Below are 13,778 nucleotides of genomic sequence, written 5' to 3' on the forward strand. Positions count from 1 at the left end.
CAGCTGTGAAAAAGGCAAATTCCATGCTAGCAATAATTAGGAAAGGTATTGAAAATAAAACAGCCAATATCATAATGCCGTTGTATAAATCTATGGTGCGGCCGCATTTGGAATACTGTGTACAGTTCTGGTCGCCTCATCTCAGAAAGGATATTATAGAGTTGGAAAAGGTTCAGAAGAGGGCAACCAGAATGATCAAGGGGATGGAGCGACTCCCTTACGAGGAAAGGTTGCAGCATTTGGGGCTTTTTAGTTTAGAGAAAAGGCGGGTCAGAGGAGACATGATAGAAGTGTATAAAATTATGCACGGCATTGAGAAAGTGGATAGAGAAAAGTTCTTCTCCCTCTCTCATAATACTAGAACTCGTGGACATTCAAAGAAGCTGAATGTTGGAAGATTCAGGACAGACAAAAGGAAGTACTTCTTTACTCAGCGCATAGTTAAACTATGGAATTTGCTCCCACAAGATGCAGTAATGGCCACCAGCTTGGATGGCTTTAAAAGAAGATTAGACCAATTCATGGAGGACAGGGCTATCAATGGCTACTAGCCATGATGGCTGTGCTCTGCCACCCTAGTCAGAGGCAGCATGCTTCTGAAAACCAGTTGCCGGAAGCCTCAGGAGGAGAGAGTGTTCTTGCACTCGGGTCCTGCTTGCGGGCTTCCCCCAGGCACCTGGTTGGCCACTGTGAGAACAGGATGCTGGACTAGATGGGCCACTGGCCTGATCCAGCAGGCTTTTCTTATGTTCTTATGTTTAAGGTGATACTGTGTCTCGGCCAGCCCTACCATCAGGCAGGAGGAGGTGGCAGATTTTGGTGGTACTGTTAAAGATCAGCAAATTGTTAGTTTGGTTTGTTAGAGTGGTATTCAAGCTAGTCCTACTCAGAGTAGACATTAAAATTTATGTACATGACTTTGATTCATTAATTTTAATGGGTCTACTATGAGTGAGATTAATGCAACCCTTAGCATATTTTTACCAACATGGTGGAAACATTGTACGGAAGACATAGTTCAGTTGGGAACAGCCCATTGGTTTTCATGCAGAAAGTCCCCTGGCATTTAAATAAAGGATTTTGCCACCCTGCCAATTGTGTCTGCCAAATGAGGAATGGGGTGGGGGGAGTCATGGCAACATTTCCAATCTTTTTCTGTAATCGTGAGAACTAGAAACTAAACTGCAAATAAATAAGTAAATTGACACTTCCTTGGTTTTATCCCAAAACATGCATTTTAAAAATATGGGTCTGTGGTAGGGCAAAGAACTACATCCTGTCAGACTTGAGCACAGAGGTCAAAGGATATATTCCTGTGGCTGGGGAATGTGTGCCTCTTAAATACCATACTTTCCCATACACATACAGTAAGGTGGGTGTTCCCACCCAGGGCACTGCTTATAAACCTGTAATGACTTTCTGTTGCCCCCTGCAGTGCAGATGTCGCCCCGGGTTCCGGCTGAAGGATGATGGAAAGACTTGCATTGACATTGACGAGTGCACATCCACCTACCCCTGCAGCCAGATATGCATCAACACTTATGGAAGTTTTAAATGTTTGTGTGCGGATGGCTACATGCTGAAGCCTGACAATCCAACGAGCTGCAAAGCTGTCACAGGTGATGCTGATCCTCTGAACTGCAAATGTCCTTAGAGATCGACTGAAGAAACAGAAGGGGCCTATCATTTGTTAGGGCAAGTGAAAGCTTTAGGGCACATGCAGGCAAGGCCATGGGCCACATGTGTGGCCCTTGACCACTCTCTGTGCATCCCAGGAGCCCTGACCATTTTTTGCCCATATTAAGTAACACAAGGATGTCTGTTCTGGCTGCATTGGGATTGCTGGGGGTGGGAAGGGAAGGGAGAGCATCCACTTCCCAGCAATCACAGTGTACAAAAGATCACTGTCCCTGTGTTGCTATTAGCAGTGGCATTGCACCTGCATTGCTGGAGGGTGCAAGGTTAAAGCCTCCACTCCTCAGCAGCTCCAATGTTCAAAAGACTGCCGATGCCACACTGACACCATTAGCAACATAGGGACAGCAATCCTGGCTGCATCAGGGTTGCTTGGGAGTGGAGGCTTTATCTTGCTCATCACTGCCACCACACGATCCAGAAACAACAAAAATTGCAGTTAACAGAATTGGGAGAGTGATCTTGGGTGCATCAGGAGCATTGTGGGGGGAGGTTAAAGTGTGTGTGTGTGTGAGGTTGTATGTCTGGGTTTAAGTGGGGAGGGTGTTGTCTCTGTGTACTTGTGAGTGTGAATATGAGGGTATGGGTGAATGAGTGAGTGTGGCAGAGGGAGACAAGGGGGATGCTGCCACCCCCCACCAATTAGTCTGGAATACAACCACCTGCCCACTGCCACATTCTACTCTTGGGGGCAAAACTGTTGCCTGTCCCTGTTTTAATGTTTGGTGGAATTAGTCTGTGAATTGAGTATAGGTGGCCTAATGCATAAGAAGATGGGGCTCTTACAACTTTAATAATTATGTAGAAGAGGGGAATTTCAGTAAGTGTAGCTTGTCATGGAAATCACACCTGTTGAACTTCCTTCTTCTACACAACTATTAAAGGTACTGGAGCCCCCTGCCCTCTTTGGCATCTGGCCACCCTAACTGAGTGAGAATCAACAGGTTAAAAGTTAGTAAGTGGTGTGCATACATGTCTGAGCTGGCTCTTCCCTTGCAGTGCATTTATCTTTTGTGATTGGTGGCAGTGGTAGGGATGGGGGTGGATATGAGATACCTGGCATTATTGTAGTTATAGCAGCACCAGGATCCTCCATCATTTAGAGCCAGCTTCTTTAGTGGATGCTGTGCCCCTGTTTGACACCAATACCTTTCTTGCTTTCACAGAAGAGGAACCCTTCCTGATCTTTGCTAATCGGTACTACCTAAGGAAGCTTAGTCTGGACGGATCCAACTATACATTGCTGAAACAGGTGATGGCCTTTGTGAGACGGGGGAGCACTGTATGAACAGATTTTTTGGGGTGGTTTATTTCTGTTTTGTGGCCTAGAAAATATTCAGGCAGCAGTTTGGGACACACAGCTGTGCCACTTGTCGTTTCTGTTCTTTTCCCAATTACCTTGCCTTCCTTGTGCTCCTGGGAATGTTCCCTTCCTAGAATTATAAAATCAGCCTGTTTTCTTTGCCATGAATATCATATATATTCTGCTGCTGAAAGAATTACACTGGCTACCTATTAGCTACCAGGCTAAGTTCAAGGTTCTAGTTTTGGTGTACAAAACTCTATACAGCTCGGGACCAGGATACCTGAAGGACTGTCTTATCCCTTATATACCCAGTCTATCACTGCACTCTGCAGGTGAGCACCTCCTGCAGACACCATCTTATCAGGAGGTCCGCTTTGCACAACATAGGAAATGGACCTTTAGTGTAGTGGCACCAACCCTTTGGAATTCCCTCCCCTTAAATATGAGGCAGGCACCATCTCTGTTACCTTTTCAGTACCTACTGAAGATCTTCCTCTTTCAACAAGCCTTTTAAGTAGAGCCCTTATCCCAGTCTGTGTCTGTGTTGGAATTGCTTTTTAATATGTTTTAAAACATTTTTTTAAAAATATGTTTTTAAAGCTTTTAAAAATGTTTTTAAAGATGTTTTGTTTTAATACGCTTTTAATGGTTGTTTTGTTCTAATGTATTTTAAAGTCTGGTTTTTTTATGTGTTTTTAGTGCTTTTGTTTGCTGCCCTGGGCTCCTACTGGGAGAAAGGGTGGTATATAAATCTGATAAATAATAATATTCTTTGAAACAGTGTTCTTACACTTAAGAAACAGCGTTCTTACAGAAAATTGGACATTGACCCTGGTGGCTTTTTTCTGCACTCTCCCAGTTGTATGGAAAGCTTAGGTGGGAAAAGTCTATTAATGGAGGTGTGTCATACCTGTAAAAAGTTTTTTTGCTTCATTGCAAAGCATCTCCACAATTGTTTGCAGAGCCTCTCACTCCAGAAGTAGCCACTTGCTGAAGAGCAGCTTATGCGTAAAACTAGCTTAGTTTCTCCATGGCAGCCTGTTTCAGAGTAGTCTCTCTGATGCATTGTTATGCCATGAGAGAACTGCTGGTTTGCTACAAGAAAGAAGTTAATGAAAAGCACCGGTGAGCTCAAATATCTACTCACAGAGGAGGCTGCCAGCTGCATCTTTGTATGAGTCACTGCTCTTGCCATTTTCTTCTTTCAGTCAGCTTCTGATGAGGCCTGCCAATGTTGGTGTCTCTCAGCATCATGTATAACTGGTTCACTTCCAGTGCAGAGACGCAGCAGAACTGTCCACTCTCAGTGGATGCCGGCTGTTCCATATTAGGGACTTATTTAGAAACAAGGTGGTTGACGGCTGAATCTTTCATGCCTTCAAGGAAGGGCCATAGCTCAGTGGTAGAGTACATGCTTTGCATGCTGAAGGTTCCAGGTTCAACCTCCAACATGTCCAGATAGGGCTGGGAGAGACTCCTGCCTGGAACCCTAAAGAGCCACTGCCAGTCAATATGGACAATACTGAGCCTGATGTGCAATAGTCGCTATAAGGCGGCTTTCTATATTCCAGTACCCTAAAAGGAAACTATGGGGGGATTGAGAGTGAACTGTGCCTGCATTTGGAGTTTTGGATGGTGGGGAGAAGCCACCGCTCCTGATTGCGACCACACCCTTTGCATGCTAGTAGTAGTAGTATAGCACTTTTCAAGAGCTCAAAACACTTTGCATATATTATCTTTTTGTAATCTTTACAGCAACCCTGTGAAGTAGTTTCTTATATTGGGAAATATTATTAACCCCTATGTTGCACAGAGAAAGTGGCGTATCTAAAGCAACCTAATGAGTTTATGATAGAGGTGAGATCTGAACCTCCTAGACGCTCTGTTATTGTATACGTGACACAGGAGCTAATGCCTGTTTTCTGTCTCAATGGGTTTAGGGGCTGAATAATGCTGTGGCTTTGGATTTTGACTACCGGGAGCAAATGATCTACTGGACAGATGTCACAACACAGGGCAGTATGATCCGCCGCATGAACATCAATGGCAGCAATGTACAGGTGTGAAACCAGTGTCATTTGAACTGCATCTCCCCTGGTTGAGGACTGTGTTCCTCCCTGTATGCTCAGGATCTGATCATCCCAGATACCAGCAGGGCTTTCTTGGGGATAAACTCCTTCCCTCCATCTCTTCCACTCCCTCCCCCTGCAGAAAACCTAGGCCCATTTTTTCTTGGGATTGCAAGCTGCAGTCAACTCTAAAAGGGGCCTCTCCATAAGCAGAGAAGATGTACCTTTGACCAGACCATCCTTTTGATATCTTGTTTCGAGCTAATCTTTGCCTTGTGCACTTTCCAGGTTCTACACCGGACTGGGCTGAGCAACCCTGATGGCCTAGCTGTGGACTGGGTGGGTGGGAACCTGTATTGGTGTGACAAGGGAAGGGACACCATTGAAGTGTCAAAACTCAACGGGGCCTACCGTACCGTGCTGGTGAACACAGGGCTTCGGGAGCCCCGGGCATTAGTAGTGGATGTTCAGCATGGGTAAGTCTGTTGGACATGTCTGGAGCAGTGCTCAGGTTTTAACCAATCTAGACAACACCTGAAGTTCATACAAAACTCCATGTATACTCGTCATCCATGAACTCCCAATGGATGAATTATACTGTGCTTCCCAATTCTTTCTTCTAAAACCTAACGGTGATGATGATGATTTCAGGGGAATGTGGAATTTCACCATAATCCAGTACGGAATTGCATCATGGTGGGCAGACTCCTGCATGAACCTAACCTGCATGCCCAATACAATCAGGATGTCATGTAAATTTGGGCAAAACAAATTAATATTGATCAGGCGCATACAATTTAGGAAGCCAGATGCAACCCACCAGCCATATAATGGTCATCCACCAAGACTCGGTAAATTTCCTAGGTTTGCTTCCTGCGTGGATCTCTAAAAACGGGGTAGGAGGCATTGTCAAGCTCCTAGCAGGCACATTACACAGCTGGTGAGCTGCCTTCAGTTTGATGGGATCAAGTTGTGTCAGATGCTGTAAATATTTCCTACTTGAGCGTATCTTGAGAGGAGTTTCCTGCTCTCCCATTTGCCACTCCTGTGTGCACAACTAGAAGCACAAGGACTCAATGCAGACACCTTGTAATGCTCACATTTGAGACAGAGAGTCTTGCTGTCTGTCCTGCTTGTACTGGGCTCACTTCAGATCCTGTCAGTCAAGTGGATCAGTGAGGAAGAAGCTGAGACAGAAGCCCCCTGCTTTTGTCTTTTTTTTTATAGCTGCCAAATGTTATCAGATATTAATTACCACTGCATGTGAGCTATTAAATACTGTCAATTATGAAATAACCATTACATGTCGCCTACCAAGATATTGTCAAAAAATCACAGGATGTCAGAATCAGATACCAAATATCTGTTCCATATTTGGCAAATAATTGAGTATTCAGGGAGTATGCAGAGAATATTCAGTATCAAAATTCAGAGGAGAATTTTGGGAAACAAATTTGCTGCAGCTTTAATAACCACTTTGCTTTTTCCCCAAGAAAGAATATGTTACACGAGGAACATTAACGTTCTGTATCCCTTTCCTGCCCCCCCCTGCTTTTTGTGTGTGCGCACAGGAAGAGCTAGGTATTCTGTAGGTAACAGTTAAAGCAATCTTGAGAGAAAACAACTGTTCTGAATTGCCCAAATCTGTATTGACCTCTTGGTTGTGTGGGGTTTACAGATTAAGGGTTACACAGGGCTCTGCCCACTTCTCCTGATTGCTGTCTGGAAGGTGGAGATAAAATCCAGGAGTTTTCTTGTCTAAGCATCCTGTTCTCTTGTCCCAAATAGTGGTATCCCCCTGATATCAGTCAGAATAATACTCTAGGTTTCCCCTCCCTGCCCCTCTCTGCTGCTCTCATGGCTAAATTTAAAAGGAACAGAATGTCAAAGCAAGAAGCTAATTTTACATTTGCCTTATTTACAGCTGGTTCTTAACTTGCCCCAGCTTGAACATAATGTTAAGCCATAGTTCCAAACCTAGGAGGAAACAAACCATGGACTAGTTTAGCATTATGTGCCAACCAGCACTTGTTGTGTGTTTCTCTCTAAACAAACCATGAGCGGAAGCCAAGATTTCATGGTTTGCTTCTCTCCAAACGCTGGTTTGCACGTAATGCTAGGCCAGCCTCCAGTTTGTTTCTTCCCAACTTTGGAAAGGAAGGAGCGGAGTGGGCACAATTTCAGCAATAAGAATGCTGCTGTTCGTGTTAAACCATAATTTATTTTTAACTATGGTTTATTGTTGCATGCTAACTGAGCTTTTGTGTCATTGTTAATAGTGATTTTTAATTTGTTTTTGGTTTGAAAGTCAATCAGAAAACTCTTGTTATTGGGCAGCTGAATAAATAAATATGGGGAGTGGTCACAGGTGCAGTCCTATTTTCTTGCCATTTATCTTACCTGCTTCATAATACTTTTTCCCAGGTACTTGTACTGGACAGACTGGGGTGACCATTCCCTGATTGGAAAGATAGGCATGGATGGTACCAACCGGAGCGTCATTGTGAACACAAAGATCACCTGGCCCAATGGCCTCACCTTGGACTACATTAACAGCCGCATCTACTGGGCTGATGCTCGGGAGGACTACATTGAATTTGCCAGCCTGGATGGCTCTAACCGGCACATAGGTGAGAGAGATGTAGGAATAGTGAACCTCAAATTCATAGGCAGATAGGTTGACTTCAGTGGCCATGACAATCACGGGTTGGATGCCAGGAGACCATAGCTCAGTTGCAGAGTGCATGCTGTGCATGCAAAAGATTCCAGGTTCAGTCCCTCACATATCCAGGTAAGGCTGGGAAATAGAACTGTCTAAAAACATTCAGAGCCACTGGCCAATCAGTACACTCTATCTATCTATCTATCTATCTATCTATCTATCTATCTATCTATCTATCTATCTATCTATCTATCTATCTATCTATATCTATCTATCTATCTATCTATCTATCTATCTATCTATCTATCTATCTATCTATCTATCTATCTATCTATCTATCTATCTATCTATCTATCTATCTATCTATCTATCTATCTATCTATCTATCTATCTATCTATCAGCATTTATAACCACCTAATATTTCAGAAATCTCTAAGTGGGTCTGTGCTATAGACAGTACTGAGGCAACGGTCTGACCTGGCAGATAAGCAACTTCTTATACCCAAGCTATGGGAGGAGAATGTTTAGTATCTTAGATTTAGGGGATGCTTAGAACCAGAATATTGAAGCCAAGCCATTCTGTCTGAGCCCTTGCAAAATTCCAGTGTAGTGGCTAAAGCAGGTGTGGGGAACCTGTGGCCTTCCAGATTTGCTGAGCTACAACTCCCATCAGCCCCAGCAAGCCTGGCCAATGGCCAGGTATTATGGGAGTTGTAGTTCAACAACATTTGGAGGGCCAAAGGTTCCCCACACCTATGCTAAAGGGATGATTTGAGAAGGCCCCTGAGTCAAACCTTGCCTTGGCCAAGAGTTCACTTAAATAGTCTGGCTGGTTGTTCTTCCCTGTTCTTCAGTTTTTGGAGACTGGGGTGGGTGGGTGAATTATTTCAGATGGCCTGAGAGAATTAGCAGGGGAGAATTGGCAGGTACAGGCAGAGTTAATCACCGATACCCGCTCACCAATTCTTCCTTACGAATCCCCACCTCTGCATTAATATAATGAATGAAACGCAGGATTGGGAACCTTTTGAACCTGTCCTAATGTGTATTTCCACCCCTAGCTTTGAGGCTTTCAGCATTAGCATATAAATTACCTATATGTTGTGTCTGCTTTTAATCTCTCCTCTGACCTTTCAGTTGTTTCTTATTTGCTGTCTTGAGTTTCCCATGCACTCATCGTCATTTTTTCTGGAATGTTTTAGAGCATCATCCTTAAGGGATGAGTGCTTCTGAACTGTAGACAATGCTCAGCACCTGTTACTTTTTCTTCCTCTCCCCGCCTCCCCCACAGAAGTCAGTTTTAAAAGCCATGAGCATTTAATTAATAGGTTTGGATACTCCTTTGTATTGTCATTGGGTATTAGGCTGGCTGTAGCTAAGATGCAGTTTAAACTAGTCAGAAAGGTGTTTTTATCCAGACTGACCCGAGTAAGTTAAATGATATTAGAACAGCTCCATGGTATTATATGATTATGTAATACCACAGAGCTGGTCTCATATCATTTAACTTGGTCAGGATAAAAGCACCTTTCTATTTTTATTTTTAAGTATTGCACAACTACGCAGGTTATTTATCAGATCTTTCTAAATAGTCACTGAGGAGCCTGTTACCCGGCCTGTGGTTCCAGTTGATGTCCACAGCAGTCCTAGATGGGGTGATTACTGAAAAAAATCCATTTAATTTTAATGTTGTGAAAGATACCATATTATCTGTTGAACTGTTCTATCTATAAGAGTTTTAAGATTAAAGTATCTGAAACAATTTCTCAATGGAAAGGAATTACTGGTCTAATCAAGAGAAAATAAAATTCTCGTTAGTGAATAGAAAGGTATATATAACCAAGAGAGTTGCCTCTTTTGTCTCTACAGTAGCATGTGAGTGCTGATTCTTTTCTAATATAGAGATGTTGTTGATTGCTTTAATCCTCACTAACCCACAAGATTTATATTTCTACATTTGTATTTTTCCCCATTATTATGACTGACCATTTTGACAAATTAATAAATGGAACCAAGCTTTCCATGCTGTAATCACAATATCAATGGATGTGCTATCTGAAGGAAGAACTGCATTTCCCCCCTCAAGATATGAAATAGAGCATTGGCTGAATGAGAGATTCCTGAAACAGAAGTGCATCTTTGATGGTGGACATTGCCTACAATTAGGTTTGGGGCAGACTTTTGAAACTTCAGCCCCTCTGTGAGGAGCCTTGGTGAGAGAGAGAAACAAAACTACTTCCCCTCTTTCACATTCAGGAAGGTAGGGTGGGGCAAATTTCAAGGGTGTGGCATGCAAAACTTGCCACTTTCCTCCTGACTACTCATTGTTGCTGGCCACCCTCTTTCATTCTCCTAATGCCCCTTGGAACACGAAGCGTCTGTGAGCTTGTGCCCCTGCCCTTGAACCCCCCCAAAAAACATTTACTGTCTGTGAATTGAAGGGGTATTTCAGTTTAGCCCTGCACAACACACTGCACATTTGCTATACATAACACTGAATGTCAAGAAAGGGAGATTTAGAGTGCCATGGCCTTGGTCTAAAGCAGGTACGGGAAACCTGTGGACCTTCAGATGTTGTGGGACTACAACTCCCATAATCCTTGTTCCTTTGGCCATGTTGCCCTGAGGCTGATGGGAACTGGTGTCCAACAATATCTTGAAGACCATAGGTTCCCCATCCCTGGTCTAGAGTCAGGCACATCCTTGGCCAGTAGTCTTGCACGATTTCAGATTTCCACTTGAAGCCTGTCTCCCTGCCACCCAGTGAAAATCTTTTTCTTTTACCATTCTAGTCCTAAGCCAGGATATTCCCCACATCTTTGCCCTGACACTCTTTGAGGATTACATTTATTGGACTGACTGGGAGACCAAATCCATCAACCGAGCCCACAAGACCACAGGCACCAACAAATCTGTGCTGATCAGCACTCTGCATCGGCCCATGGACATCCACATCTTCCATCCCTATAGGCAACCAGATGGTGAGTGCCAAGCTTCAATATAATATAGTAAAGGTGTTATTTGCATGGGAACCAGGCTCAATTACCATACAGTAGGGCACAGCAGAGATGCATTAAAGTGTCAGACCCAGCACCTGCCAAGATAAATGGGGAAATGTCCTTCAGAGCATGTCAAGGCCAGGCACGATAAGGCAAGTCTGTGGCAGGAAAAGATAGAGCTCTTCCATTGTTCAGACCTGCAAGTCTGACCTGTAAGTCTTTAAAGGGGGCCAAGCCTATTGCTTTTGAGGTGGCTTCTTTTCTGATCTGAAAAATTACTGTGTACTTCCCTTCTTTTTCAGACCCTGGAGGTAGTTTGCAGACTAAATAGCCCCTATCTGTTATCCCTTAGGACGCAGGTTTAAAGACCTACTATGGACTTAAGCCCTAATAAGAAAGTGGGCTACAATTGCAGCTCTGTGTGGCATCTGCTAGTAGAATGCTGTTCAGGATCTTAGCAACCCTTCTCCAACCCTAGCTCATGTTTTGTGGAAAGAGGACTCCAGTCCCTAAAGAACCTATCCCTGGCAAGCCTAGCACTCAGCTTGTTGGCGTTAGGAGAGGGGTTCTGGAGTAGGATCTAAACATGCCCCTTGTAGCTGTTTAACTTCCAAGTTGGGGTGGTGGTTAGAATGAGAGATTGTTGTGCCATAGAGTCTTGACACATGTTGATTGGCTCTTCAATGGGAGTCTCTTCTTCCATCAAGTGGACAGCTGGAGATGGGACTCGCTTAGGATAATTACACAATAAGTCCTTAAACTGTAACCTGCACCCCCTTTCTTTTTCTCTTACCCATCAGTTCCAAATCACGCCTGCAAAGTCAACAATGGTGGTTGCAGCAACTTGTGCCTGTTGTCACCTGGAGGAGGTTTCAAGTGTGCCTGCCCTACCAATTTCTATCTGGGTGCCGATGGCAGAACTTGCATCTCCAACTGCACAGCCAGCCAGGTAACTGGGGCGCCACATAAACATTACTCCATCCAGCAGAGTTCCCCTTGAGATGTGTCCTGCTCCCTAATTCAATGCTTTATCAAGGGATTGTCACCATCCTGTAGCAACTAAGCCTTCCAAAGCTAAGAGATAAGCCCTCTAAAGGGGAAGGCTCAGCTCCCTGAGTTGGGGGACATCATAATGAGTCTTCTGGCTGGTGCCTGTTAAATTCATCTGATCCAGAGTAAGACAATATGCTGTCTCTTAAACTAGCCTGTCTTGGCCCTCCTAATACTGAAGAAGCCACATGTTTATATTTTGGAAATATCCATGTTAGCCAGAGGAAAATTTGAGGAGTGGTTAGAAAATGATGGTGCCCACTGCTCTCACTCATGTGGGTCAGTTTCACTGCTCCAGCATGGGAGACTTGGCAGGCTGGTGTTTCCTCTAGTAGAACGGGGAGGGGAGGAAAGGATGATGGCTACAGGGGATATTCTTACGCCCATTACATATTCCTTGTCTCAGTTTCATGACATTTCTTTCTGACCACAGTTTGTCTGCAAGAATGACAAGTGCATACCTTTCTGGTGGAAATGTGACACCGAGGATGATTGTGGGGACCGTTCTGATGAGCCCGAAAACTGCCGTGAGTGAACAGCTTGGAGAAAGCCCAAGGGTTGGGGAGAATCACAGGGACTGATAATTGTCCTGGCAGAATGTTGACACGTACAGAGAAGATGGGCACAAAACATTTACCGCATGGCCAGGGGTTGTATCTAGTGTTAATCATACTCAGAGTAGGCCCACTGAAATAAATGAACATGATGTTGGCTTGTGTGTTGTTGTGTGAAACAGCATACATTACGTTAGAGTTAAGTTGAGCAAGAAAACGTCTTCAGAGCATGTTAAGAGTCTTTATTAAGACATTAAGGCCAGAGGCTTAAGAGTAAATACATGTAGAGATTCTTCAGTCACCCCCCCCCCTTCTGGTACATCTCTCTCCATAGATGAACACAAAAGACAGCCTCTCAGCTCAGAGGCATAATTCAGAAGAGAAGAACACATAGTCTCTGTTAGAACTTTCCCAGTCGCTATCAGATGGCTACCATAGCAACGACCCTGGCAGTCCGTTCCCAGACAGAGCATAGACATAACTCCCCCTTAACCACAGTTACGTCTTCAAACTTGCAGGCTTCATGGAAAACTACTAGAGACAGTAATGCCTACTGGTCACCAGCCCAACAGCTTCCCTTTTTTCCATTAAGACTGCAAAATACACATGAAATACATCTCCATAATACATAGTCATACAGTCATACATTTCTACAATACCTCTTGCAATACATTTCAGTACATTGCAAACTTACATCTCAGTACAGTTCAAAACTTTATTCACTCAAACTTTGGTTCAACACATGTCAAATAAAGTGTCTCAGGATCCATGTCTACAACTTTATTCATTCCAGGACTTGTTATTAATCCCACAGTAAATCTGTCAGGCGGTTTGCCTAAATTCGCTCTCGTGGAGCGTCTTAAAGGAACCAGAGCCTCGGCTCTCTCTGCCCCCCCATTTGTGCTTGTGCTTGGCACAACCTGCGCAGGAGCTTCCATTTCCTCTGCTTTTCGTTTCTTTGATCTGCGTTTTCCAGAAATGAGCTCATTCAAAGCATCTCTGAGAGGTATTTGTGTACCTTCCACTTTAACGTTAACATCTGGCTGAAATTTCTGTGATTGTGTTCGTGTTTGTGTTTGTGTGTCATTTGTTCCTGTAAGAAGGACTGTCTCCCTTTGATCCCAAGACTTTTCTGAGACTTTAATGCTTCTGCTCAGAATTAACTGCTGTGTTTCTGGACACCAAACTATGCATTCTCTTGTGCTCTAGGTGCACGTTTGCCACGTCTCTTACCCTCTTGCCTCTTACATGAATACTGTGGCTGTGTGCTTTTAACAGCTGTCTTCTTACAGCTCTGGCGGTCATTCCCTTTCCGCCCCATTAAACTCAAGACATCAGCACACTTCACACCCATGGACATTTTAAACTGTGAGTCATCAAGGCTTCCCTGCAAACACACTTGATCTCCCCTCATTACAAAACATTGGTATTTGTGGAACAAA

The 13,778-nt window shown here is 43.9% G+C and overlaps 1 protein-coding gene across 7 annotated transcripts in view; it reads left to right on the plus strand.

Annotated features, from left to right (window-relative positions):
• Nucleotides 1–13,778, plus strand: part of LRP1 (LDL receptor related protein 1) — a 448,332-nt gene that overhangs the window by 385,290 nt on the left and 49,264 nt on the right. For all 7 annotated transcript variants that reach the window (XM_061614615.1, XM_061614609.1, XM_061614610.1 and 4 more), the window contains 8 exons: nt 1,436–1,619; nt 2,862–2,947; nt 4,942–5,061; nt 5,359–5,546; nt 7,495–7,700; nt 10,526–10,714; nt 11,533–11,681; nt 12,216–12,309. In XM_061614615.1, coding sequence (XP_061470599.1) covers nt 1,436–1,619; nt 2,862–2,947; nt 4,942–5,061; nt 5,359–5,546; nt 7,495–7,700; nt 10,526–10,714; nt 11,533–11,681; nt 12,216–12,309 — 1,216 coding nt within the window. The remainder of the gene's footprint in view (nt 1–1,435; nt 1,620–2,861; nt 2,948–4,941; nt 5,062–5,358; nt 5,547–7,494; nt 7,701–10,525; nt 10,715–11,532; nt 11,682–12,215; nt 12,310–13,778) is intronic.

This window comes from Rhineura floridana, chromosome 3, assembly GCF_030035675.1.
Source record: "Rhineura floridana isolate rRhiFlo1 chromosome 3, rRhiFlo1.hap2, whole genome shotgun sequence".
In the NCBI taxonomy this organism is placed as follows: domain Eukaryota; kingdom Metazoa; phylum Chordata; class Lepidosauria; order Squamata; family Rhineuridae; genus Rhineura; species Rhineura floridana.